The sequence below is a fragment of the Pocillopora verrucosa genome, chromosome 14 (genome assembly GCF_036669915.1).
Source record: "Pocillopora verrucosa isolate sample1 chromosome 14, ASM3666991v2, whole genome shotgun sequence".
In the NCBI taxonomy this organism is placed as follows: domain Eukaryota; kingdom Metazoa; phylum Cnidaria; class Anthozoa; order Scleractinia; family Pocilloporidae; genus Pocillopora; species Pocillopora verrucosa.
Genome location: NC_089325.1, coordinates 8,923,618 through 8,951,061, shown reverse-complemented (window position 1 = coordinate 8,951,061; position 27,444 = coordinate 8,923,618). Strand labels below are relative to the sequence as shown.

The 27,444-nt window shown below is 36.4% G+C and overlaps 3 protein-coding genes across 3 annotated transcripts; 2 read left to right on the top strand and 1 right to left on the bottom strand.

The window, feature by feature from the left end:
* Positions 1-110: 110 nt before the first annotated feature.
* On the top strand, positions 111-13,262 carry LOC131777716 (coronin-7-like). The gene is given in 31 exon segments (XM_066161714.1): positions 111-267; positions 1,020-1,119; positions 1,389-1,469; positions 1,640-1,711; positions 1,936-2,012; positions 2,234-2,275; positions 2,480-2,546; positions 3,052-3,128; positions 3,253-3,300; positions 3,846-3,932; positions 4,007-4,089; positions 4,460-4,514; positions 5,030-5,090; positions 5,341-5,486; positions 5,716-5,811; positions 6,017-6,157; positions 6,452-6,601; positions 6,604-6,727; positions 6,730-6,764; positions 7,191-7,299; positions 7,770-7,856; positions 8,053-8,195; positions 8,578-8,682; positions 9,241-9,329; positions 10,170-10,308; positions 10,652-10,741; positions 11,270-11,386; positions 11,534-11,669; positions 12,132-12,226; positions 12,361-12,450; positions 12,546-13,262. Coding segments are annotated over 31 exon segments (2,811 nt in total). The 5' UTR covers positions 111-207; the 3' UTR covers positions 12,555-13,262.
* Positions 13,263-13,371: 109 nt separating this feature from the next.
* On the bottom strand, positions 13,372-15,464 carry LOC131777719 (ubiquitin-fold modifier 1). Its single transcript, XM_059094043.2, has 6 exons — positions 15,384-15,464; positions 15,231-15,287; positions 15,070-15,127; positions 14,876-14,915; positions 14,138-14,170; positions 13,372-13,503 (listed from the first exon to the last, which is right to left on the bottom strand). Coding segments are annotated over exons 1-6 (267 nt in total). The 5' UTR covers positions 15,386-15,464; the 3' UTR covers positions 13,372-13,426.
* A 2,703-nt stretch (positions 15,465-18,167) lies between these two features.
* LOC131777715 (adenylate cyclase type 9-like) lies at positions 18,168-24,437 on the top strand. The gene is made up of 3 exons (XM_059094039.2): positions 18,168-22,200; positions 22,828-22,872; positions 23,153-24,437. Exons 1-3 carry the CDS (start codon positions 18,772-18,774, stop codon positions 23,168-23,170), a joined length of 3,492 nt encoding a protein of 1,163 aa, XP_058950022.2. The 5' UTR covers positions 18,168-18,771; the 3' UTR covers positions 23,171-24,437.
* The last annotated feature ends 3,007 nt before the right edge of the window (positions 24,438-27,444 follow it).

Here is a 27,444-nt window from a genome sequence, read left to right as displayed (position 1 = left end):
ATTTGAGTAAATTATTCCTGTTTTCTTGTGAACCTTACCATTCCCATTTTCCAGCAGAGCGGGAAATTTTTAAAACCATTCCCATATGGCATTGCGGGGTTGTCCCGGTGGAGGAAGTTGGCGATTTCACGAGATTTCTCGCGTGCCTGAAAAGCATTAAACAGCTGTCTGAGTGAATTATTTGTTTATATCGGATAAATTGCAAAGATGCATCGTTTTAAGGCTTCCAAATATCGAAATGCAGCTCCGAAGATTCCGAAGAAAGAGGTAGGTACCGTTGTTCACGATCTTTTTTTCAATGACGATTGCCAGTCTACGTACTTCGCAAATTTCAGTTTACCTTTTGACTTATGTTCAGTTCTTTTTTTTTTCATAGACTACTTGCGTTCGTAGACAAGCAGTATAATTACTTAAGATATTAGGGTTTGAGAGCACCGATATGAATCTAAACTAAGGCAATTTCATTTTATCTGGCATCTAAGATTAAATGCAAGAAATAATGCTTGACTGCAATCATCGTAAACCTTGGAAATCTATTCTGCTGCAAATGTTCAGCAGTTGAAGGCTTTGTTTAATTTGTGGTTCAACTCTCTGCAGTGATGAATCAACTAAGGTCAAATCCCTATTATCCTGGGGTCCGAGGGGAGTGCGGGTGGGCAGCACAGCAGTTCAGTGTATTTGAAAGTTTTTTTATTTTTGATGCAAAGCCAGCGCCAGATAGGAGTGGAGGAATGGTTTGTGTTCCAATTTGTAGTAAAGCGTGGGGTTTTGGGGGCGTAAATTATATATAGGGATTTTTAACCAGGATTTTCATTAATACATCATATGATGACAGAGGCTTGCTGCCACGCAACTTGGCCATTGCCACCATCTGAGGTTTTCTCAAGGGAAGAGCAAGTCAAAACTTCTTTTGGTGGTTTGAGTGTGGATCCTTTTATTAGAGCACACTAGGGTGTTGTTCTATGAATATTGCTTTGAACACATTATATACTTGACCAAACAATGTACCTGTTTTCTAGGAGTGCATTACTGATATAAGAGTTGGAAGCCTAATGAGCTCCCATGGAAATCACATCAAAGCAAGTGACATCTTCATGGCATTCAATGTGGATGCAGGAGGTAGACTTATCACACCATCTATTTTAACCTTTATTGAAAATTGCATGTTGAAAAAACAAAGATAAAAATTGCATCTATAACTTGTTTGTTTTCACTTGATTCAAGAACCAGCCACTTTGTTTTAAGTCATGGAAAGGCAGAAAAGATGTAGAAAAATTTTTGTAAAGTGATTAAATTTTCTCTTAAGAAGTACAGAATACAAACCTTGCAGAAGTAGGGCAATGTACAAATTTGGTAATCGCCATTTACAGAGTATATTCATCCCTCAGGTGGAGGAAGTCTTGGTGTTCTTCCTCTTGAAGAGGTAGGAAGGAAGGAACAGTCACTGCCTTTCCTCCATGCTCATGCAGGACATTTATTATTATTATCATTAGAATTACTAATTTTATGGTTACTAGATGATTTTTCCTTGCTCGGTTGTACAGCTTTGCTTAAACATTTTCAAACAGTCATTTGATCTGGAGAGGAAGGTATCTCTCTTACTTAGTCTGTTTTTTTATTGGCCTTTTCCTCTGTTCAGATTTTGTGTCTGACCTGGACTTTTCACCCGCTGATGGAAGGCTTCTGACAACTTGCTCTTATGACTGTTTCAGTAAGTTTAATTTTTTTTTACTTATGTGTCTGAAATTATTAACCACAAGCTTGTAGAGGCTGCTTAAACTGACAACTTGATGAGAAGAAGGCAGTTACCTGTTTGAAAATATTCTAAGATTACAAAATTTTCATTTTTACTGCCTCCTTGTCAAATGGCGAAATGGACCAGGCTCAAAATATCTGTTGTAACTCTAGTTCTATTTTCTATCTGGTTTGCAGATTAAACTGTGGCAAATTCCAGAGGAAGGCATAAAAGGGACTCCTGTCTGCACCACTTTGTACTTCTTCCACAGCAGCCTGTAAGTTACAACATCAGTAATAAAACTTTAATATTTCTATAACTGCAATTCAGTCCCTTCTCCCATTATAAAAAGATACAAAACAACAACAACAATGTATAGGAAAACATCAACAACCCAATTGCTAAATGGCTTTAAAAAATTCTATGGGGTGAACAAAAATGTCCCCAGTGATTATGAGTTTACTTTTTTATTACTTTTTTTGTTACTCTCTTTCTAAGGGTCGCGTAGAAAATGTGCTGTTCCATCCTGCAGCAAGTGAGGTATGGTATGATTGGTAATATTAAATGAAAAGACTTGCACAAGAAAACATTTTACCTTATTTAAATCTGCATCTTTTTTTTATTACCTACTGTATATGGAATCATAAATTTAAAAACATGAGATTTCATTCATGATTATAAATCACAAAATACTCTACTGTTTGTGTGATTTTTTTCTATGATTTTGCTGATTGTTGGAAATAGGTACTAGCTAGTTCATGTGGGAAGTCTGTCACCATCTGGGATCTACAGAAACAGCAGCTGAACTACAGTCAGTATAATATTATGCAATAAGAGTAGTATTACTATTTAACTAAAATAATATTTAATATTTCATAATACTCTATATGAGCTACATGCATTCATATGACACAATTAATCAAAGGGTTGAATGTAGAAGTGATCCTTGCTGTTATGAATGTGACTTAACTAGTAGTGAAAATAAGTGCAGTGCACATATATGATTTTCATATATTTGCAGTCATGTATTCACCACATGGAGGTTTTATTTGTAACTAACATAATGATCAGCTCCCAGTTGGTTTGTTAGCTCAGTTGGTAGAGCGCTGCTCCGGTATTACAGAGGTCATGAGTTCAAATCCCATACAGACCTGAATTTTTTTCAAGCCTTATTTTCACTACTAGTTAAGTAGTATTCGTGACTGTGAGGATTGCTTCTACATCCATTTCTTCAACAGCAGTGTACATATTGATTTTCATATATTTGCAGTTGTGTATTAATCAAAGGGTGTTTTATCATTTCTTGTTGGGTACAGATTTGGAAAACCATCGCGACTTGGTTCAAAGTTTTTGCTGGAAAGGGGATGGTTCTTTATTAGTTACATCCAGCAAGGTCAGCTATTTATAAGACAGTGTTATATTTCTAATTTTATACCAGATAAGAATTTCACATAATTTTTATTCTGATAAAGTACATTTCTACAATGACATCATTCTTCTAACCTTTACTTTCTCAGGACAAGAAGGTGCGCATCCTAGACCCACGTGGAAATTCTGTTGTTGCGGTGAGTAAACAAACTAACAATTGGTTCATACATCAGCACGTGTTCATTGAGATATGAAGCACACGGAAGTTTGGAGAGCACAAAAGATGCATAAGAGTTGCTCAAGGTGTAGCCGAGAGTAACTCTAGCTTCTTGAGTACTCTCCGAACTTCCCAAGTGCTTCATATATTGATGAATGCACAGATGATGTATGAACCAATTGTTTTATAATATTTTCAACCTGGTGGAAAATTTTTTTCTTGAGGGATTTGTTTGCTGATGTCATGAGCATGCATAATAGGAATATGAAGCATGCTCGTGCAATTGAATTTGATTAGACAATTTGCTGGCTATGTTATAATAGATATTGAATAATATTGATAATGGTAATGATGTACATGCACATAACATGTATCAGCTAGTCCCATTATCAAGGGCCTCACTCACTTCGTGTTTTAGACGAAGATTTGTATGATTATATTTTCATTTTGAAAGATGAAGAATTTAGTGTTGATAGGAATTAACAAAATATTTCAAAACTAAGTGACTGTGTGCTGTGTTTGCAGGAATGTGAAGGCATGGAAGGAATCAAGGACTCAAGAGTGCTGTGGCTGGGAAACACAGACAAAATTATAAGCACAGGTTTCAGTCAGGTAAGAATATTACTTAGTTTAGCTGAAAGAGTCTTTTGAAAACATGAGACATTTCTAAATTACTCTTTCAACAGTCTCGCAACCGTGAAGTTGTTGTTAGGGATGTGAAAAATATATGCAGTCCATTACAGAGGATGAGCTTTGATACATCATCTGGGTAAGTGAACTCAAAGTTTATTACCATTTTTAACTTTCCTAGCTTTTTTTTTACAAAATCAGATTTGAAATCTAAGGTGATAAAGAAAAGATATAGCTGTCAAAACACAAGTTTCAATTACAGGATAATAGTGAGTTTTTAAATTTCACTTTCTTTAACAAATGGTTATTTTAAACAAACAGCTTTTGTAAAACTTTTCTTAAAAAAATTGTGCATAATTCATTGTTCTGTGTGACACTCAAATGGAACAAGCACTGTCTGTGACTTTAGGTATTACCAAACGTTCCACACCACATTTAATCCAAGCAGTGTAATTCTATGGCCAACACTCTCATCTCTATTTTTATCCACATAACTTTTGTACATGCAGAATTCTGATGCCATTTTTTGATCCAGACACCAACATGTTGTTCTTAGCTGGGAAGGTATTATTGTGTATACCTTATTATTCTTGTATTTGTTTTTACCATTCATTATTACCACATTGTCTTATGTCCAAATTGTAATTTTAATACTTGTTTGGTGACAACATGTTCTAATACATACAAGGGGTGCATTAAACTATTTACATGACTAACTAACTTAACACACTCCAAACAGCACTTGACGTTGTTTATTTAATGCCCTTTTACTCCCAAAATCTCAAAAAGTTGAGAGTAATTCTTCATGCTGTCTCCATTCATTTCCTACAATGGTAGTTGTGAGAATTTGGTGTCAAATCATGATACCCCCTGATATTCTTTTTCATTCTTATGTCCTGATTTATGTTATATTAAAATATCTCGCAAATCAAAATGAGAGAGTTGGTAGTCATATTTGATTCAATGAGCAGCGTGCATGAAGTAAACACAGCTTTGTGGGTGGTTTCCCCCCTTTCAATCCAGTACATAATAGACTCTTGTTATTGTGACCTAATCCATTTGTTTATTTTATCTCTCAGGGTGACTCTTCAATCCAGTATTTGGAGGTATCTGATACTGCCACATCATTTGTAACTTCAGGTAATTGAGATAAATATCTCAATTAAACATGCTCATTACATAAAGTGACATTTGTTAGAAAAATAGTATTCATTGCTTAACTGTCAGTGTCACTACTCTGTTCTGTAGTGTGAGCTAACTTCTTAAGCTTTGATTGATCCTGTGCCAGTGGTAATGAGTGTGAACTCAATATTAATGCCTTTGTTTCTTTATGATACAGTGAGAGTATTGAAATTTCTACTGATATAAAATTTTCTGTACTACTTTCAAGTGTCATCACAGGTGATGGACCAACAGCACAAAGGTATGGCCATTGTACCTAAACTTGCCATGAATGTAATGAAATGTGAAGTGGTACGACTTCTTCAGCTAACAAAATCATCAGTGGTCCCTATCAGTTACTGTGTGCCACGAAAGGTAAAGAAATAATTGAATCATGTAACTCATGACTGATTTGTTTGTCCATTTCTTTATTGTCTCCTTGTTTGTGTATTTGTTTGACTGTTCTAGCATCATGTCTCTCATTCATTTTTTCACTTTTTGGTTTGGTCCTTTGCCAATTTGTCTTTCTATTTTTCTTTCTTTCTTTGTTCTGCGTCTGCATTCATTTAACTTGATACTCAGTCAATTAATTTTTTTATTGAAGTCTTACAGGGATTTTCATGAAGACTTGTTTCCTGATACTTTTGCAAGAGAAGCATCCATGACAGCAGAAGAGTGGTTCAGTGGATCCAATAACCCTGTAAGTTACAGAGCATCAGATCCTTGTGTTATTCATGTATACTTCATTTGTAGTTACCTTAATAGAGATGATAAATCTGACCTGCTTTGGTAATAAGGAACAAAGTCATTTATATTGTCACAGGCACAGAAAGAAGAAAACATCTGAATCTTCCTGTGTGTAATTGACTGGAGTCAGTGCTAAAAAGGCGTGTTTTTCCCAACAGTTAAGGAGAGTTTCTCTTGATCCATCAAAACGACAAATGGAATGTCAAAAAACAACAACAGCACAAGAAAAACCACAGAAACCCACACTCAAGCCAAAACCAGCAACAGAAAGTCAGAAACCAAGTGTTGCTGTAGAAAAGGTAAGTTATTGTAAGTTCTTTCCTAACATTACATTAAACTATATTCTATTTCAATTTGTAGTAAGGTAATAAAATGTTTACACTGCATGAGAAAAGACTCGGGTATGTGTCATCCCTACCAAGTGACTCAACAAAGACCTCTAGCTAATCCATTAAGAATTGTAACAATGGGAATGTATGTGGATTCTTAATGGCATGACCTGCCATTCAACAACTTAAATAGAGTGTAAAGAGATTACCTACATAGTGCAATATTGGGTAATTAGGAGGTATCTTGTTATTGTTGTGTTTAAGCATTCAACAAGTGAGTCCAGAGAATCACCAAAAGAAGAAGCTAATTCTCAACAAACTCAACAAACTGTCAACAAATTAACATCATCTGCTGGTCCTGGGCAGAACCTTCAACAAAGCCACGAAAGACTTTCACAGCTGCACGTACATCAAAATTCAGACACCTTCATGGCACTCCCATGCACAAAAGCAATAATATAGACAATGTACGGAATTTGAGCATATCAGTACTAGCAGACTCTGATGGTTTTCAAGTCAATCAGAAGTTTGCCGCTTTTCCTTATCAGGACCTGGAGGCCAAATCGCTGTGGTCCCTGTAAGTAATCCATCAAACATGCATTTGTATCTGTCCAAGCCAATTTTTTTTATGAATTTAATTGCAGTGAATTCCTTTGCATGGGGGAGGCTTTGGTTGCAGATGAGCTGTCACCAAGGTGCAATTGAAGGAAAACCCCTGGCCGTTTTTGAACCAATTTTATAGATATAATGCAAATAATGGCTAGTGGCTTCAAAGACAGAGTCGGGGAGAAGCAAAACTGACTTTTTTCTTAGATTTTTTATTTCAGTGGCAATCATCCTGAAGACCATTTTCAAATCATTGGAGGTCTTCTTGTTGATATTTATTATTATCCTGATTATAAATTATAGCTTATTTTTATTCTCTTTGTTATTTAAATTATTGTTTTTATTAGAGACACTTATAATAAGTTATCTCACAATGTGATCAAATTTCTGTTTTCAGTTAGATAAGCCCGGTCGGCTTCCTGATTCAGGCCTGCCTGTAATTCAGTGTGGTAGTGGTGTGCTGGATTTTGCCATGGACCCATTTAACAAACAGAGACTAGCAACTGGTGGGTTGGGTACAACGTATTTATAAGTGAGGGTCAGAAAGTGATCCAGGCAGTCCATGCTCTCTCTAAGCTTATGCTGGTATTAAGGATGAAGCAACTGAAAGTATTGGTACTCCCCCTGAATTTCGTGAGGCTTACCTGACAGTTGGCTACCACTGTTATACTGTTGGGTGGACTGTTTTGCCTTAAGGCACAAGATGATGACCTGGGTAGGTCTTGAACTCATACCTCTTAAGGTGGAGGTCAATGGGCTTGTCGTTAAGCCACTTTTTCTGCTGGGTATAATGTTGACGAAGTCAAGTGTAATCATTTAATAAACTGATGTGAAACAACTTGGCAGTTGGAATTGATGCACTTCATTGTATATCATGTGATTGTATGTTGAAGGGCTTTGTTTTTTTTTTTGTCAAATACTTTTCTGCATATCTGGATGCATAACTATTGATGTTCTGTATTTGTTTATCTTTCAGCCTGTGAAAGTGGTTTTGTTACTGTGTGGGAAGTACCCAATGATGGCTTGACAGAAACTATTAACAATCCATTTGTGGTTTTGAAAGGTTATTTTGCAAAAATATTTTTAGACATGTATGAACCTGTGTATTTTTAAGCCAACCAGCTGGCTAACAAACCACTCAATCAAATTTGATCTGATACCTTCCAAAACTTGACTAGTTAACCAACCATTTTTGTTATAAACGTTTAAAACAAATTCATCAATTTAGTTTGTTTCTTCTTTTGTTTTTAATATAACAGGTCATAATGACAAACCAAACATAGTTAAGTATCACCCCACAGCCAAAGGTGTTCTGGCATCAGCAGCTATGGATTTAACCATCAAGATCTGGGATGTTGATAAAGTGAAAGATCTAATAACGCTTAACGGACTTACTGATTCGGTAAGGATCCTAAACACCTACTGGTACATCTGCTGCCAAAGAAACAGTTATTTTCCTTTTCTGGGATGAAATGCAAGTTCTTGTGTTTATGAAAATCGTTAAAGGTTGCAGAGCCAAGCATCCTGTGAACTAAATGTGTATCAATATTTCATAAGAGAAAAAGTTGTCATGAATACCTTTGTAAGTTTTAACAAACATTTTTTAAACCATCTACACCAAACAAAAATTTTATCATCATGATAGCACTTAAAGACTTTTGATTCTATGGTTGCTAGCTTTTTATGATAAAAATAAATGTAAGCATACCAAATGAGCTGATGATTAAAAAAGGAAATGAAAAACTTGAACAGTCAAACAAGCTGATTATCAAAAGTCTTTTTAGGTTTTTAGCTTGAGTTGGAAACCAGATGGAACAAGACTAGCCACTGTGTCAAGAGACAACAAGATCAGAATATTTGACCCAAGATCTCAAGTTTCGCCTCTACAGGTATTATTCATTTAAAATATTATCTGGGTGCAAGGAGATTTGTCTGGACAATCTTCCACCAGAGAGAGCCTCAACTAGTGTATTTTGTAATTTAAAATTGAGCATGAGCTCTGTGAGAGGAGTGCTGGCTCAGTGGATAGTATGTTGCAGACAGGTTTGATGCTGGACTGAGCAGTGGTGTTGTCTCCTTGAGCAAGAAAGTTTACTGTAACCATGCCCCTTTCCACTCAGGAGTGTAATTGGATACCTGCAAACTGTCATGGAAACCTGAGGAAATGTTGGGGCTACCTTTGCTGGATTAGTATTGCTTCCATGTAGAGAAGCATCTCCCCCAGTGGCCTCATGCTACAGAAAGCAGAGATAATCAATGGCAGTTGTGTTCAATTGTTTTCCCTCACCTCCATAAGCACATCAACAATGTTCTTGGTCACACCCTAGGGGAGTTGTTCAGCTGGTGTACCTTCATGTAGTCTGAGTCCAGCACTGTTGATTTTTTTGTAGATATTGTTATTTATAGTGCAGCCTATATTTGATCAAAGAGTTAATTTCTTTTTTTAGACAGGAACAGGACCTGAAGGGAGCCGTGGAGCTCGTGTCTTCTGGGGAGGTCCAAGTGGGGACTGGTTAGTGACCACAGGATTTGGCAAGTAAGTTGACATATATACCTCACCTTAAAGACAGAAAGCTATTTGCTGTCCACCAGAATTGTATGTCAAGGAGTAACTCATTAAAGACACTGAATAAACATGATTTTCATTTTTTACATTATGCTATTACTTGCCATTCTCAATTCAATTCCAGTAAAGACCACTTGGATGGATATTTTCACCTTTTATAGAAAAAAAGTGTGGCTATTTTGACTTATGTACTTGGCATTTTTGCCCAATATTCTTTTCTTGTACTTAATTTGTTTGGAGGTTTTTTTTGTTTGTTACATATATCAGGGCATGAAATTGCACCTAATACAGGTGCCAATGCGACTAAATTTTATGACTTTGGCGACCAAATCCTGAAAATTAGTTGCCAAATTGGCGACTAGAATGTTTAATCATAATCTTACCTAGAGATATAGTGAATTAAAAAGATTTGCAAAGATAAATCCGCAGTGAACTTCCTCTTTAAGTTTGTTTTCAAATCACAATACATGCATCTTGATCAATAACTAGACACCATCTTGGATTTAGGTGAGCTTGAACGTTGCATATCATCCATCCTAGTGTCCACTTTGTAGCACATTAAAGATCTTTTCCTTAACTTAATTTCTAGAACAATGACAGCAGAAAAAAAGGTTTTGTTTGTCTTTGAAAATGGCAACCAACTTTTTTTGAATTGGCTACCACTTTGAAGTATTAAGGAGCCAAGTGGATATCAGAAGAAAAAAATTAATATCACACCTTTGTATATATATTTCAATATGCAGTTTTTAACTTTTTTCAGGTTTAGCTGTTCAGGGGTAATGTGAATTTTCTTCTTTTTCTCTGCATTAGATCAAGCATAAGAATCATTAGTGTTTATGACAGTTGTGATCTGTCTAAAGTTTTATCATCAGTGGAGGTGGATGCGGCACCCGCTACCCTGATACCTTTCTATGATGAAGACTCCTCTGTCATGTTTCTATCTGCTAAGGTATATGTATATAATATTATATAAATATGCTGTGTTAAAAATGTCAGCAGTGACAAGGACCAAGCACTTCCAATAAACAATCTGTATTGGCACTTTCATTTCTATAATTATGAAACTCCATGAGGAAGGTTGTTGTGAATAAGTTGAGATGTGGTGCAAGGAAATTTGTACATATCAGTCAGATAAATAGGTTTGTGCATGTCAGCCATATCCTGTTAAGCAGACTATTTGAGTTTATGGTATGGAACTGTGTAGGAAAATAAATTTTGGTATATTTGATCTCCAACAAGATAAATGGGCTGAACTAGCAACAAATGCCTTACCTTGTGAAGTAACTTTTCAGGGTGAAACTACAATATTTGCTTATGAAGTCAGTGAAGAGCCACCTCACTTGAATGAATTGTCACACTACGGGACAAAGAACCCTTACCAGGTGATGAATTTCTGTATATACTGTAACAGTGAATAAGTAACACATGTAGACACCACATACTCATTAATATCATCAATAACTTAATATTTTATTCTTAAAATAATATTTTTACTTTTGCATTTAGATTGGTTTTTGATTGGTTAAAAAAGTTTTTTAGTACCATTTAAACTCTTGAAAACCATTAACCCTCTGCTCCCAAGGAGTAACTAGCATCTGATAATTTACTCCTTAAAATATCACTCTTGAATCAAACATTAAGGTCACAAAAATAAAGGAAAGGATCACTAACTAAAGAGGCTCCTGATTGTTATACAAATTCTACTTGTCAACACCTAAGGAAATATACAGAGAACAGTTTGGAGAATATGCATACTGATGTTGGGGTGTAAGAGGTTAACAAGTTATCAGTAAGCACAGATACTTTGACACTATGTCAATTTATGAAATTATACCTATTTTAAGCAATAGTCTTCAGTTATTGTTTGATAACTTTCATGATTTTAATCAATAGAATCTGAATTCCAACAGGCAGTGGCCTTTCTACCTAAGACTGTTTGTGACATAAAACAAGTGGAGTTTGCCAGAGCTGTTAAGTTGAACAAGACGTCAATTGACTTAATTACATTCCAGGTTCCTCGAGTGAAGGCTAGTGCATTCTCTTGCTATATTAACAATATGTAAACGTTTGTTCTAAGTGGAGGGAAATTTTAGTGATTAGAACAGTAACATCTCTAGCAGTTAATTTAAAGGAGCAGGTGTTAGTAGTGATTTAATTTTCCTTTTCATTATCAGATGGAATACTTTCAAGATGACCTTTTCCCAGACACCAGAGTATGGTGGGAGCCTTCAGTGACTAGTGATAAGTGGTTCACTGGTGAAGATAAAACACAGAGAACAATGTCACTAAGACCAGATGGCATGAAAGCATGTGTGTAAAGAATCAATAAGTGTAGTTACCATGCATTATTATTGTTTACTACAGGTCAGAATATGATTTACTTCATTCATTTGAGATCAAATTTACTAATGGAGAACCAACCCTAAGCAAAATTTGCCTTCCTCCAACATGTAGCATTATAGTGCTGTTGGCAGTAATGTCCAACTAAGTAAGTCATCCAGAGGGAAATCATAGAGAAGTGCATTCCATATCAAACAAATTACACTTAAGGGTAACCTCTTTTTCATGTCAAAAAAGTGATTAATTTAGTTTCTAGAAAATAGGGAACCTAGTCATCAATTTTTTTTCTTTTGTTTTGCCTGTGCTTGTTGGCAAGGATTTTTTTTCTTCTCTTTACAGACCACTGCTCTTCATAACCTTAATTCATTAGTTATTGGCTGAACATTATTATTTTAATACAAGGTTGTTGTTCTCTCTCCTTATCTGTGGCAGTGAGTGAAGCACCCAAACCAGCCCCTATTGCCAGGAAGTACGACAGTAGACATGAGCTGGAGGAGGTGAAGTCCGTCGAACAGCAGAAAGAAGAAGTAAGTAAAACAAACTGTTCACTAAAAAAAGAAAGATTGCTAAAATAAATGAAAGTGTCTCTTATTTCTTCAGTTCTTTAAAGTTATTTTTTAATAGATTGAAAATTAAATTGGTTTTATATATTTATTTTCAGCTTTTGAACTCTATGGTTGACAAATTAAGAAATTACGATGATGATCCTTTGCCTCAGGATCTTCAAGAAGGAGTGGATGATGATGAATGGGTAGGAGAGAAATATAGTCACCTCAAGTTCTTACAAAAATCAAGATATACTGTTTCAACCCTTATCTTACATCATTCTCTCTGTTTTCATTCTAGGATGACTGACTCTCATCAATAATTCATGTCTGCCTCAGTTGTTTGACTGTTATTAATCATAATAACACACACTGCAATATCTTTGAATTTCACTCAATACTTCAAGTCAATTGTACATAAAAAAAATTTTAACCATACAAATTTAAAATTGAAATTCTCTCATGTATGATTACAGTATAATTGCATTTTGTGGAGATATTTGTGGGAAATAATTTTTTGCGAGACTTTGTCATCCACAGTTGAAATATAAATGTTTTCTTAGTGAGGTTTTTTACTGTTCCATGTGCGTACAAGGGCTAACTAATGTTTAAATAATAAAGACAATATTGTTTATGAATTCTTGTTTATTTATTTCTATTTACTTGTTAACCTTATTGTAAGTGATCCTGATTCTTAGCATAGTATTACCCTCTCCTTTAGTTCCTTTGGTCTTTGCACTCCTAACCATCTGCACATCACACACATTTCTCCTGGTTTCTTCAATGCCTCAGAAGGAATTAATTTTTCTTTTTGTCTCTTAAGTGTCACTGATGCTGCAAATGACAATTGCCAGAGACTTTTCATGCATAATGTTAGGTCCTGGGCATTGGTCAGGTCACAACTTCTTGAAATAAGAAAAGCAGGACTATACTACACATTTTAAAAAAAACTGAATACAAAAAATGAAACTATTGAACCCAAGCACATTAGTCAAAGAGAATATTAACTAGACAGAAATTTAAAAGTTTTTTGGTGTTTATCAAGTACATTTACTTGCAAGAATTATATGTTCAAGCATTGTTGTATTCCTCTGTATTTCAATAAATACTGAGAGAGTCTTTAAATGTGGGTAAAATGTATTTTATTCAGGTTATTTTTAAGTCTAAATACAGTGTCATCTCCTATGTTATGAGCCTGCTTCCCACTCTGTCTCTTGGAATAATTCTCAGGTCTGATCCATGTTTTAAAAACACATTTCCTATGAAACAACGACAGGTTGGAAGCATGTTATAATTGTGCAAATTGTCCTTCACTAAGCTATTTTCAGTATTACCACAGTACACAGTAAGTAAATAAGCAATGTAACTAGGTGTAGGTCTAAATCTAAAACATGTCTCAAGAAAAATTCCTGTTGTGAATTTACTATGAAAAGAAGCCAACTCTTAGAATGGTCAACAACCTCCCACCCAACAACTACTTGGATTACAGTATGCTTCAACACAACTTTGCATTTTTCTTGCCTCAACATGATCACTGGTTCATTTTAGACCAACTACTGAGTGGAGGGTAGGGGGGAGAGGAGAGGAGGCAGCGGTTAGTGTGAAGGTTAACAGAAAACATATTCACTTAGCAAACTGAGGTGGAAAGTGATATGTACTGTTACCTAATGACTGAAAGTGAGGGCCAAACAGGACAATTTTTGGCTCAAGTTTTGTGCATCATTTTCCCCCTATCTTTATCTTTTTATTTTATCCTACAGCTGACAGGTAATGCAGCTTTCAATCTATTGTCTGGGATCACCTAGAAATAAGGGGGTGGGGAGAGAAGGCAGATATGTTTGGATGAGGAAACATTCAGGTGAATTTACAAGATATACACGATAGGGTATTCACCTGCACTTTGTGATGGATTTATGCCAATGCCATCTAGAAAAGGAAAAGGTTTGATGAGTTATTAGATGCCTTGCACATTTTCCCTAAACCATCCATTACATCATTGAGAGAAAGCTAATTATGTAGAATAAATTTTTTGAGAAGCTAATTGGTCTAAGACAGGAACATTATCCGATCCAAGCTGACTGAGATGACTTCTGTGTTGCTTGAGCGAACTACTAGTTATTATTGTGCAATTAGCTAAAAGCTGTATCGACGAGGCACTAAATGAACGCTGGCAAGGGACTTTTGGATGTTTGCTTAAAGGCCTATTTACACGGCACGACTTTGTCGCATGCGACAAGCTTACGACAGGCCTACGACATGACTTAAGAGTCGTAAGCGAGTTGTAGGTTTGATTTACACGAAACAATTCGTGTCGTAAGCCTGTCGTAAGCTTGTCGCATGCGACAAAGTCGTACCGTGTAAATAGGCCTTAAGACAGGTTCAGTTGTATTGCGATACTGGAATCACAGTTATGATAACCCACCCACAGTTCTTATCGCCATAGCTGTCTTGCCATGATCACATCATTTTTGCTTGCTGCAGTATCAGTTCCGACTAAGATCACAAAGAAATTGGCAGTGTACTTTAGGGGTTTAAGATCCTGATTAACAGCATTCAACCATATTCACTAGAAACGGTATAGCACTAAGGGAAGACTTTCCTTTTCTTACAGAGGAAATCAAAATAACTCACCGTTTGTAATAATTGCACTGGTAGCAGGAGGAACCTTGAACTTCAAACAAAATACGGAACGAGAACAATAAAGATCAATATTTGTTAACATAGTAGATCAGATCTTTATACAAACAGCTTGTTTCAACTGAAGTTAAATGTTGCATACTGTGTTATGATTTAGTGATTCATCGCAAATCGGTCAGATAACTTACTTCTTCGGCGGCGAATTTTAAGACTGCTGTAAATGGCGTTTCCTCTGGAACACTAAGTCTGTAAATGGAATTTTAACGTCAATTACTGAGCAATATTTAAGGTTTAAACCCCATTTAACAAAAAGTTACTAATACTGGCATGAAAATAAGTTTTCACGTACACTTTGAATGGTAATTTCGGATCAGAAGTTAAAGTAATTTTGAAGGTTACTTTCGACCTAAGAAAAAGATAATAATGTTAGTAACACTAATAATGAAAGGAGAAGAAAAACCGAGAGTAAAAAAATTCTAATAGAGCCGACATTTTTACTAACATTTCGATATATAACTTGTGTTTCTACGCAAAATTCAAGTGGAGAAAAGATCAGGCGGTCATCGCAGGTGTTCAAAAGAGGAGATCTGGGCTTCAATTAATATTTATTTTGCGTCATTTCCGCTAAAACTGATTTCCGGTTCAAATTTTCGAAGTCCCACTTCGAAACACAAGCGAATTTCTTCGGAAAAAATATTGTAAAAAATTGAAAGACAAAATCAGGTATATTTTTCACATAATTGAAATTTTTTTTGATTTTATACTTTGAAAAAGATGACAGGATCTGAGTGGAGAGTAGGTGGGGGAGACGAGAGGAGGCAGCGGTTAGTGTGAAGGTTGACAGACAACATATTCCGGCTTAGCAAACTGAGGTGGAAAGTAATATGTACTGTTACCTAATGACTGAATGTGAGGGCCAAAACAGGAATATTTTTGGCTCAAGTTCTGTGCAGCATTTTCTTCCTATCTTTATCTTTTTCTTTTATCCTACAACTGGCAGGTAATGCAGCTTTCAATCTATTGTCTGGGATCACCTAGAAATAAGAGGGCAGGAGGTGGGGAGAGGGAAGGCAGATAAGTTCATCCAGATGAATTTACAAGATCTACATGATCTTTTTTGGTGAAGCTTGGTTTGGAATTCAGGGGACTGCTTCGTTCCCAGGACCAAAACCCTCTATCCTCATTCAACTAGGAAATACTTTCGGGGGTGGTTAAGAAAACGACCTGAGCATGAGATTGTGAGAGAATTTGAAGAATGCTCATATCTTACACGTGAGCCAGTTTTGGCTGTAACACTTGAGTGTGGTAAAACACGATTACAGCTGGTTTAAGGGGCACGTCAAATGAGTTATTGGCTCTGGTATGAGTAAAAAGGATCAAAATGCAAATTAAGATTGTGTGAAGATGAGGACCTAAGAACAGACAGAAATAATTGCTTTAGTTTCCATAGCATTAAGCTACAAGACCACATTTTTTTCTGTCTTATTGTTCAGCTCCTCCACCCGGGCTCTCCATACCTTAGAGTCAGTTCAATTTTCTCGTACACTGCTCGGAAGAAGAAGGGATACCTGCATAATCAATTTTTCGGCCATGATTTCGACAAACTGAAGATGATCAACCCCGGCATGAGTGCTGCGTCATACAACCTCTGATACAGAAATTAAAACGTAGACGCTATAAACTTGTTATGCGCCTGAAGAAGAGAAAGAACTTACCACAGAAATGTTAGTGATGAGAAGACTTAATCCTTAAAAAAGATTGATATAGTTCTTGATAATATTTATGTGTCATTAAAGTTATTTTTACAGGTACTTGTCTATTTCTGGCGACTTCAATTTGAAACTGAGCCAGCTTGTCCGAAGTTTCCTTCTTTCCTGCATAGTATTTTTAAATCACTTATCTCTGCAAAAAATAGCAACGTTTCATAACACTTACCTATTTCACCGCCAATGTCAAGATCATTAAACCACAACAAACAGGATGAAGCTGAAGGAGGAACTACTAAATGGGACTGGGCTCAGTTCCAAAACCCAAAAATATTCCTGCTTTGGTCATAACTTTGTGGAATGGGGGTGTTTAGGCGCACGGATCAATCCACAGGGGTCCGTTAAAAAGAGTAGGTTATTTCACTTTTATTTAATTGTCCACAAAAGAAGCTGATTAACATGGTCTAACATTTTATTTTTTTATAAAAGGAGAAAAACGTTAATTCAATGCTGACTAATGAAGGACCTCTTATCTTAGTGGTAGTGAAACTTCTCTTCCGTTTTATGCCCTTCTAACGACCTTTCCAGATTTATTCATATTCGAAAAAAGTTACATAGCTAAGATCACGTTATAGCTGAGATCTTTCAAAGCTGTCATTCGTTCCTAAGCCCTCGCAGCCGATCAAAATACTCATCACATATGTTAATGTATTAATTTTTGTAAAACTTCTCCGCTTCTTGTTGCTACGTCGTTGTTTACTTTTAAATATTAGGAATGTTTGTCTTTTTAGCTGTTAGAATTTCCGTCAGCACAAAATGCAATTTTATTTCCATCTGAGTAACATTCATAGTTGTCAAGTTTATGGCAGCACACAGCTGTTAAGTGTAAAGACTTATGTCAACTTTGTACGCAGGGAGAAAGGTAAGCACCTATGGCCCGCTACACATACCATTTGATGTATTTACTTAGTCAGCTTACTAAATCCTGTATCCGCTACTAACGTATGGCCAGTTTAAGCCATTTCTGCTCAGTATTTCATAAAGATTTCATAGGAACCTCTTCGTGCTTTTTCTTGTTGTTGCTTTATTTAGGCATGGAGTCGTTTTGTCGTCACTTATTGAAGATCCAGCCTAACTCGAGGACAAGTCTTTCGGTTTGTTCTTCGTGTCTATCTTTAGCGCATAATATTTTCCCCAGCATTTAAAATATTTTCCTCGCTCCCTCAAGAATCTTTAAAAAACACAGACAAACACTATTAAAAACAACGCCTGTTCCCTTAAAATCTCCCATTAGTACTTAAAAGGATCTTAACAGTTTCTTACCCAAAGAATATGATATAATAGAATTACTAATCCATGAAATCCTTTTTGTTTGCAATCACATTTAGTGCAAATTAGCTGCATTATCCTAACTATTTACTAGAATTCCCCCTCATTACCCTTGCTTCTTTTAATTCCTGTCCCTGTTCTACGTTTTACCAGTCGAACAGTTATAGCCCCTATTCCGAGGGGGGAAAGGGGGGGGAGGGGAGTTAAGATCTCAGCGATACCTGACATGATCGATTAGCATATTTCCGTTTGCTTCTCCAAAACCCTCCATATTTATGCTTGTATATTTACACAATTCACTCCCCTCGTTACGCATATATTTTTCTTAAACCATCTGACCTTCCCTTGGTGTTAAATTCTACAAAATCATTGAAATTTGAACCAGCCATTAGTGACCTATTTGTTTTCAGCGAAAGTACAAGTGGTTTGAGCATGCATGACCACAATGCGAAGAATTTGCTAAAAATAGGTTAGATGTTCAACTGGCTGTCCTTTCACACCAAACCTAAAACACAGGAAGCCTCACAGCCACTTAGACGACACCAAATGATGTCACGTGTAGCTATAGATCACGTGATATACGCCTCGGAAAAAAAGAGCTCGCATTGAGCGTGTATATTTTCTTCATGTGCTAAAGTTTAGAGCCGCTGAAAGTTAAGTGCTTTCGCTCAGGAAATCCCTGAATTCCCTTTTGATGTCGAGGAAGAAGAGCATTTGGCGGAAAGGGTAGTGGTTGAGGTCCTGATATGCCGATTGCTCTTAAAATGACTTAGAAGACGCTAAAGAGATGATTTAGTTAGGTGATCAACACCGGGGAAGCCTTGAAAAGCAAGCTGTCTTTCTTTGGATAGTGAAATGGCTGGTGAGGAAAGGTCTGGATACTCTATCAGCACAGATCCAGAGTCCATGAGTGTCGAATTAAAACCGTCATACGCTTCGGTTAAAAAAGAGAGGTCTTTTTCACAGGTCGATACGCGCTCGAAAAAAGGTTGTATTCCCTTGTTTTTTGAGCGAGCTTCTTCTCAATGGTGGAAGCCCTCATTTGATTCGGAAATTTTGGAAGAGGAGTTTCAGCGTTTCACTTCCCACAACCAAAGGCGTCTCGTCCACGCTCTCGTATTTGTATGCCTCGTTTGTGTCATCTGGGGGATATTTTTTGCGGTTCTGCTCAAGAGTGAAGGCTATCAGATCTTAGTAGGAGCTGGGTTTTTTTTGGGGTTAGTGATCTCCTTAATACTGTTTACTAAATTCAGCAGATTGTACAAGAAATGTGCATCGTTTGTTTCGTTGCTCGCGTCTGTTTTACTGATCGCCATGGAACTTTGCCTGTTCGCTTTGCGAGAGAGGGGAACAGCTCTTTCGAACCCGGCTCGATTTTGTATGTGTACATGTGTTATCATGCTGATTTATACCATGATCCATTCGCTTCATTTGTACATCTGCATTGTAATGACGGTGGCTTTTTCTGTCGCTCACGAAGTTCTCTCTGACGTGGTCACCGACGAAAAGGAAAGAGACAGCCAGCCCAAGGAAATCATCTGTCGTTTAATTTTGCACATGTGTATTCATCTGTTTGGAATTCAAATCTTTTTCATGGCCCAAGTACGAGAAAGAAGCACTTTCTGGAAGGTTGGTCAATGTGTTGTTGCTCGTCGCGACTTGGAAATTGAAAAACAGGTGAAAGAACAGATGATCCGATCGGTAATGCCGGATTTAGTGGCCAAAGAGCTGCTTGTGGTCGAAGAAATGGAGGAAGATCCGAAGGACAGTACAAACGGCAAGAAAAGACGACGAAACAAAGGCCAGATGGTCTTCCGACCGTTTCAGATGCATCGCATGGAGAATGTCAGCATTCTTTTCGCCGATATCGTGGGCTTCACCAACATGTCTTCCAATAAGTCTGCTGAGCAATTAGTTAGGCTCTTGAACGATCTCTTTGGGCGCTTTGATCGCCTCACAGATATCAATAACTGCGAGAAAATCAGCACCCTTGGTGATTGTTATTATTGTGTGGCAGGATGCCCTGAAGCGACAGCCCATCATGCATTTAATTGTGTGGAGATGGGACTGGACATGTTGGAACAAATCAAAGAATTTGATGCGGACACCAAGAATGAAGTTGACATGAGGGTGGGCGTTCATACAGGGACTGTTCTATGTGGTATTGTCGGCTCGCTACGCTTTAAATTTGATGTTTGGTCCAATGATGTAAACTTAGCAAACCGCATGGAAACGGCTGGTCTCCCTGGACGTGTACATATCACTGCAACAACACTTAAGTTTCTTGCTGGTCACTATATTGTGGAAGATGGTAATGGCAGTTCACGTTATCATGGCTTGGAAGGTATTAAGACTTACTTCATTGTTGGTCGTAAGAACGGTATGAAGAAACCAATGAATCTGCTTCACCCAAGTGGACGCAAAAAGAAACCAGCAATCCTAAACTCCATCAATGTCAGCATGAATGAGAATGCTTCTCATTACAGCAGTCCACAAGAAAACAAGAAGCATGTCAAGATCTCAGAACAGATTACCTCCTCAGATGTGATGTTTAACTCTGATTCAAACATTTCCAGTCAAGGTGAGTCAAGTTCGGACAATGGTCCTAAAATCCTTAAAGGCAACCTGAAAGTCAAGCCTGGTGTCATTGAAATGGACTATTGCAGTGGAACTTCAATCCGATCTGATGATGATGATGAAGATTCTAATGGAAGAGTGCCAGAGGGTCAATGCTCTCCTCAAGTTTTGGGCTTATCCCTGAATGAAGCTTTAATGAGGGATACTCTGAGAACAAACAATGATCAGCAACTTGTCAAATTGATGAGTCAAGAGAGCACTAGCGATGAGTACTTTCACAGGTCAATGAACCCTTGCACCCTACAGTTTCATGACAGAGAAACTGAGGGACGATATCAGAATGAAGGTCAGGACTGTACGTTGTTGAACCCTTCGGTGACAACGTTTGCATCTCCCAGAGTGAACTTCTTTTTAGATGTGTTGCTTTCCAACATTATTTATCTAGTCATAATGATTTTAGGCTTCACGCTCTACCAACCTGTTCCATTAGCAGTGCAGGTCTTGTCGCCAATTTCAATTGTTATTGAAATAACATTGTTCTGCTTAACAGTTGCCAGAGCATTTCCACATTTATATTCTGTATGTATACACCAAATTGTTGGTTACATTTGCGGCTGGTTCACAAGCCATCTTATAGGAGCTCTTTTAATGTGTCTTCCCATGGGAACACTCTTTGCAAACTTCATGAACTGTAAGGACCGTACTGATTCAAAAGCAAGAGAATTCTACTCCTTAATATTTGCTGTGGCACTTTTACATTTCTGCAATTTCACTCAACTTACATCTTGGATGAAGACTGTACTTGCTGCTGTGTTTTCTATTACATACATTATTTTGCTTACTTATGACGAATTTTGTGCATTTCGGCCTGGAGCAGAATACAATGAGCGTTTAGGCTTAGAAATCATGGTTTGCATTGGCTTACTTCTGATTTTTGTGTGTGTGTTAAATCGTCAGTTGGAAATGAGCGTACGACGTAATTTCAATGGAGATGAGGAAGCTGCTAAAGACAAACGAAAAGCGCAAATGCACAAAGAGCAGGCTGCCTGGCTACTGGAGAGCATTTTCCCTAAACATGTAGCAGATGCACTAAAACTGTCTAGTCATTACTCACGGAACTATGAAAATGTTGGAGTAATTTTTGCTTCAATAGTAAACTTTTCTGACTTCTATGAAGAGAACTTTGAAGGTGGCAAGGAATGTATCAGAGTTTTGAATGAACTTGTTGGTGACTTTGATGACCTTCTGACAGACAAAAGCCAGTTTAGCCAAGTGGAGAAAATCAAGACAGTCAATGGCTCAACCTTTATGGCTGGGGCTGGCCTCTACCCAGAAGGTTGCGCCAAAAAAGATGCCCACCCATATGACCACCTGAAGCAACTTGTTGAATTTGCTTTGGGAATGATCAAGGTTGTTGACAAATTCAATGAACACATGCTGGGATTTGAGTTTCATTTACGGATAGGATTTAATGCTGGGCCAGTCACAGCAGGGGTCATTGGTACAACAAAACTTCTCTATGACATATGGGGAGACACAGTGAATATTGCAAGCAGAATGGACTCCACTGGTGTGAAAGGGAGAATACAGGTCAGCGAGGCATCTAAGAAACTTCTTGATGAATTCTTCACATTTGAGCGTAGAGGAACTATCCCAGTCAAGGGCAAAGGCCATATAACCACCTACCTCCTCACTGGAAGAAGAACAGTATGTGACATTCCTTTGTTTTTTTTAAATTTTTCAAATTTATGATACTGTTTTGTTCTATGGGCCTTAAAGAACATCCTTCATGGCAAGTTTATCTGATGTCTAACTTAACACAATTTCTTAATTTTAACTTTTTCTGATCCAAATTAGAGCCATGTTACTTAAACCCCCTGCCTTTAATCTACATTAGATGTCTCCATCCTTCCATGGCTTACATAATATAAATTTCTTCTTCAAAAATCTTTGCATTTTAAGAAGAAAGGTCACAAAAAGTAACTAAAATGTAAAATAAAGGATATTTATGATTCAAAAGTAAATCTTTCAGGGGAAGAATTATAAGAAATGTTTTCCCAACTTTGTGGAGACCTGGTGAAGAAGAAGAGGTAGATATGTTTGGGCACACTTGCTTCAGTGTTCTCAGGACAGGTTACGGACTTTCTCACTCTCTTTTGACTTTTTCATTCAGAAATTTTTTGTAGTTTTTCTTGTTTTCTTCAAAAAACAACTCTTTCCTCTGGCAACAATAAAAAGGTAGCTGATATATTTACAAATCCAGTGGTAAGTTACTCTTTTGGCTAACAATGTGATGGATATATTTGATTCAACTCATTCACTTTTATGTTTTAGGAGGCAACTACAGAAGCTGGTGCTTGTATTTGTGAAGAAATCAGGGTTAGTTTACCTTTGTCTTTTCCTGTATAATATACATTCATCTGCAAATTTTCTGGTGTTACAATCTGAATTAGGTGATAACAATAACACACACTTTTTTTTTATTTGCCGTAGTAATGAGTTTAGAAAGCTGTTTACTGTTCTTGCTCAGGGACTGTGTCCTGCGGAATGGTTAACTTCCTCAAATTTTTACTGGAAGAAGTGATAGTAGTAGTTATTTTTTTGTGCTTTGTCTAAGATTTTCTATTTGTTTTTTGTTGTTGTTGTTTTTTTTTTACAGGAAACTGTCATTGATTGAGAGTGAAGTGGCAGGCATCTTGTAGTCATGTATGTTATTACATATAAATATACATATACTATTATATATTAAAAATATAGGGTAATGACAAATTAAGTTGACATTTGTAAAGAATTAAAATTTTAAAGTATGTGCTCTTCATGTTATATTTAGTAAGTGTATATTTAAAATTAGATTGGAAAATAGTAAGAGTTCTATTGGAAACATTTTAAAAATACTTAAAAGAGAAAATTTTTAGATAAATTTGATGCCAAGTATAGCAAATGTAAAAGTAATTAAATAATATCATATAAGAAATATGTTTCTATGGATACAGAACTTCATACCCACTGATTTATTATTGACTCATAACAAAGAGGCAAAGATTCCCAAACAGATTTCTAACAGATGTATGTCCAACTTGAATTAATATTTCCAGCCTGGGTTTCATTACTGAATGCAGTTGTTTGACCAAGTCCAAATGTTCCCAAATTGCTTTGGGTAAGAACCAGCCATAGATAGTAATTACTATTAGCACACATTGTAAAGCAGATCAAGCTTTACAATTTTTTTTCAGTGACCCATTTCTGTTTTCAGGTAGGTTTTTGATGGCTGGTTTTCGAAATTTCAGCATCTTTTGACAGACACAATTACTGTGGATGATCTGATTATGTGCTTTTAGAAAAGGGAAAATAAATTGCTTTCTTTATTTGTTTAATAAGCACGTCTTCTGATTCTAGTTGTGTGACTCACCATTTGATATAAGAAAACATCATTCAAGGTAGCTATTCTTCCACTATGGGCATGAGTGAGAAGCATATCATCAGCTTCACTTATTTAAGCTTCAATCTGTATGGCTGACCTATTGTGTGTGGTCTAATCTGTTAACTGTGGGAGTCACTTATTTAAACAAAAAGGCAAGCTTTTTTAACACAATATTTTGTTATGCTGTCATGAAGTTCATTCATCTTCATGGAGGAGTTAAAATTTGGATCCTGAAAAGTCTGGTTTTCCAATCAATATCTACGATAACTGGAATGGGTATCTGCTCTCTCACTTATAAGATGTTTTGCTGAATTATGTAATATGAATGTATTTCTCATCTTGAGCTTTCTTTAAGTGGTGATGGACAAATTTCTTATTAGTTTATTTCAAATTTAGTTACTGGTATATTGTTTGGGAGAAAAGCCAAATGTTAACCTTACAAAAAGGATTTAATGCTCAGACAGTGTTACTTTACAGAACCATTTTATGTATTGTTAAATAAATAAATATTGAAATGCTGTTATTTGATGATCATTTTTTACGTGTTGCTGCCATTTAACATTCAAGCAATGAAAATCTTTCACTTAAAAAAAGTTAATTTTAACTGGATTGAACTTCAGTATTAACTGAATGCAAAATATTTGCAGTGACTAAGGTATCCAGCTGAAAAAACTACATAAACAGTAAATTGTTGAGTTCTAGCAGCCACAGCATAATTATTTACTTTGATTAAAGTTAAATGCAGGGTCTTTTTGGATTTCATGATGAAAGTCAAATTAGTTAATTTATGAATTATGAGGATGGTTTTCCAACAACTTTTTCATGTTTTGATGCTTACTATGTGCCTCTCAGTTTTGTTTTAAATTACAAATTGATGATTAATACTTCACTGCCTGCTTGTCAATTAAAGACTGGCTTATTAAAATTAACTGCAATGACACTATTTTAACTGTAAGGTCAGTGTAGGAAGATTTTATAACTTTTGGTTTGCATGTATAATGAAACTACCTGTGACATGATTTAAATTATTCTGTTCAATACTCATGATGCAAGAGTTTTTTGATGGCATGACTGCTATTTTTGTTGGCTTAACATTGAAAGTACTGAAGCACACTCTAACAAAGCTTTAATGTTTTAAACACCTTTCAACAATGCAAGCACTTCCAACTAATTTTACTTGATAGATAAATGTTCATCTAGTCTTAAAGAATAATGTTATGAAAAAAGATCAAGACCATCATTCACTTACTACTTGCTGAGTGTGTGAAACAAGACAATACTTGATGCCCAAGGGTTGATTTCTAAAACTGTAAACATTCATTCGGGTTTAACTATTAAAACCTTAAAGCTTTTATGTCTCTTATGCCATAAATAGATGAATATTGTAAATATTTTACAGCGCACCTTTAGCATTAGGGTTACTTGTGGAAATCTGACCAGAAGTCATAGGGAGTGAACAGTAAATCCCATCTAAATGTGTTGTCTGTGCTTGCTCTGGTCACACTGGTTGGAACAACCGAGTTCATTGTTCTTTTCCCGTAATGTGATTGATTAATTTTGATAAAGCAACCCTGCTAACATTAGTGGCATTGTAAATCTCAACTTCCATGACCATCATTTTTTATATAGGATGTAAATATGAAAATTATGAATTAATTTTTTTGGTCTACAAACAATTAAATGCTTAATTTAATTAATTCTAATTACTCAAATAATTCAAATATATTCACCAAAAATAACCATGAGATTTTTGTTGATTTATTTTTATAGCTCTAACAAATATTGATTCAACAAGATCTTATAGTTAGGTCAAGAACTAAACTTTAAAGTGTATGTTGTACATATTCTTGCAATAGCTGTTTGCTCCTTGGCTAAACATGTTTTATTGTAGGATAAAATTTATGTGTAAGTAAGTCAAAAAGAATTAAATGACAAAAGATGTTGTTGGGTCAGTGGTTGGTTCCCCCTCCCTTCCCCATTAAAGAAACAAACGCATTGGGAACGATCCTTCTCGTGTCCAGTTCAATACGTCTACTCCTTCAAATTGGAAATTAAAAATTAAAAAAATAGTTTTTCAATGGAATGTGTGACTGAGTTCGTGAACATTTTGTTAGGGAATGAGAGCATTACAATCTTAACAACAGTAATGAGAAACTGCAGCAAATTTGCTTGCCAGTGATATGAAACCTTTTATGAGGTCAGTCTGTCTAAGTTCCTTGATACTTGATAAAATGTAGTAAACCCATTCTTATAATAAGGGAACCTGAGTGAAGGCTTGCCAGTGGACAACTTTTTTTTAAAATATGACTTGAGCAATCTAGATTCATCGAACGTCCTGCAGGAGATAAATATCTGAAAACTACCTCGTCCTCATATTTTGGTCCTCCACTTTATTTCTTTCGTGGGCACTCCCGTAAGTACTCCTGCCCTGTAGGGAGGCGTTACAAGTGATACAAACTGTTTAACGGTTTCAGCTTCGCATGTTTCTTAGCGAAGTACAGTCATCAGATCTTTGTATTTCTTATCGGCGTGAAGTCCTGGGGCAACAAGTAAGGTGTGCGCAAAACCAGGTATTTCATCCATGTTGTCACACTTCACTTCTTTCTGGAATGGGAACAGAGTAAACTTCCTGTCAAGCAACTTACAGGGCGGTTACGAAGGGAGGGTACCTGAGCACTGGAGTTACCTATGCTACTTTCCCTCTCCCCCCTCATAACCCCTCTGTTATACGGACCACCAAAGCGTGTCTGCCCGATTGCAGCAACCATCTTCCACTGCTTCACACAAGTCGATCAACAACGACACATTAATTAAATATGGTAAAACGATACTTAATCTGCAAATCATGCCAAGGATTCGACTGAGAGTTATAGCAGAGTAAATTACTCATGTTAATGCCAAGCGCGGGAAAACGTTCAACTAATCAAAAGCGCGGGAAAATGCATGTGTGGCGTTGTTTAGATATGAATGAGAAACTTAATTTGATCTTAGTTTGGCTGCACTAGTTAGTAAACACCTCTATTTTTTATTTACCTTCCCTGCACTGTTGATTTTACTGTTTCCTTGAAGCTTACAGTTTTCGGTAAATAGGCATGGAAGCCTTGATGCAGTGTTACCGAACCGCGATTGTCAATAATCAATACCTACTTGTCATAGACTGCATTGATCCATTTGGGGGAATTATTCTTCATCAGTGTTCATATTCTTTTAATGAACTAGAAAGGATTCTGCAGAGAGTTGTCTGCTGCCTTGTTACTATCCCATGAGTTATCCGTAAGGATAATTTACTTCTGTTCCTTCGGGCCCATAACGCAAACATGGTGTAACCGGTTTTCATGTTTTCCTGATGAAGCCGATGATCAAATTCGTGTTTTTATGTCTTAAGTCAGAGAAAAATTGTCTCACGACAGTCGTCATATTTGGAACATGTAAATAGAATGTAATTCAACAACAGTATTTGAATCCATAAAGTTGTACTTTGGAAAAGAGACGAAAAACCGTTAGTTTGGAAATATGGTTTTAAGGAACAT

Coding starts and splice junctions, on each gene's coding strand:
- LOC131777715 (XM_059094039.2), top strand. CDS start 18,772: ATGGCTGGTGAGGAAAGGTCTGGATACTCTATCAGCACAGATCCAGAG. Junction 22,201..22,827: donor TCCTCACTGGAAGAAGAACA/GTATGTGACATT, acceptor TTTATGTTTTAG/GAGGCAACTACAGAAGCTGG.
- LOC131777719 (XM_059094043.2), bottom strand. Junction 15,128..15,230: donor CCGAAATTACCATTCAAAGT/GTACGTGAAAAC, acceptor TTCCATTTACAG/ACTTAGTGTTCCAGAGGAAA. Junction 14,171..14,875: donor CAGTGCAATTATTACAAACG/GTGAGTTATTTT, acceptor TTCCTTTTCTAG/ATGGCATTGGCATAAATCCA.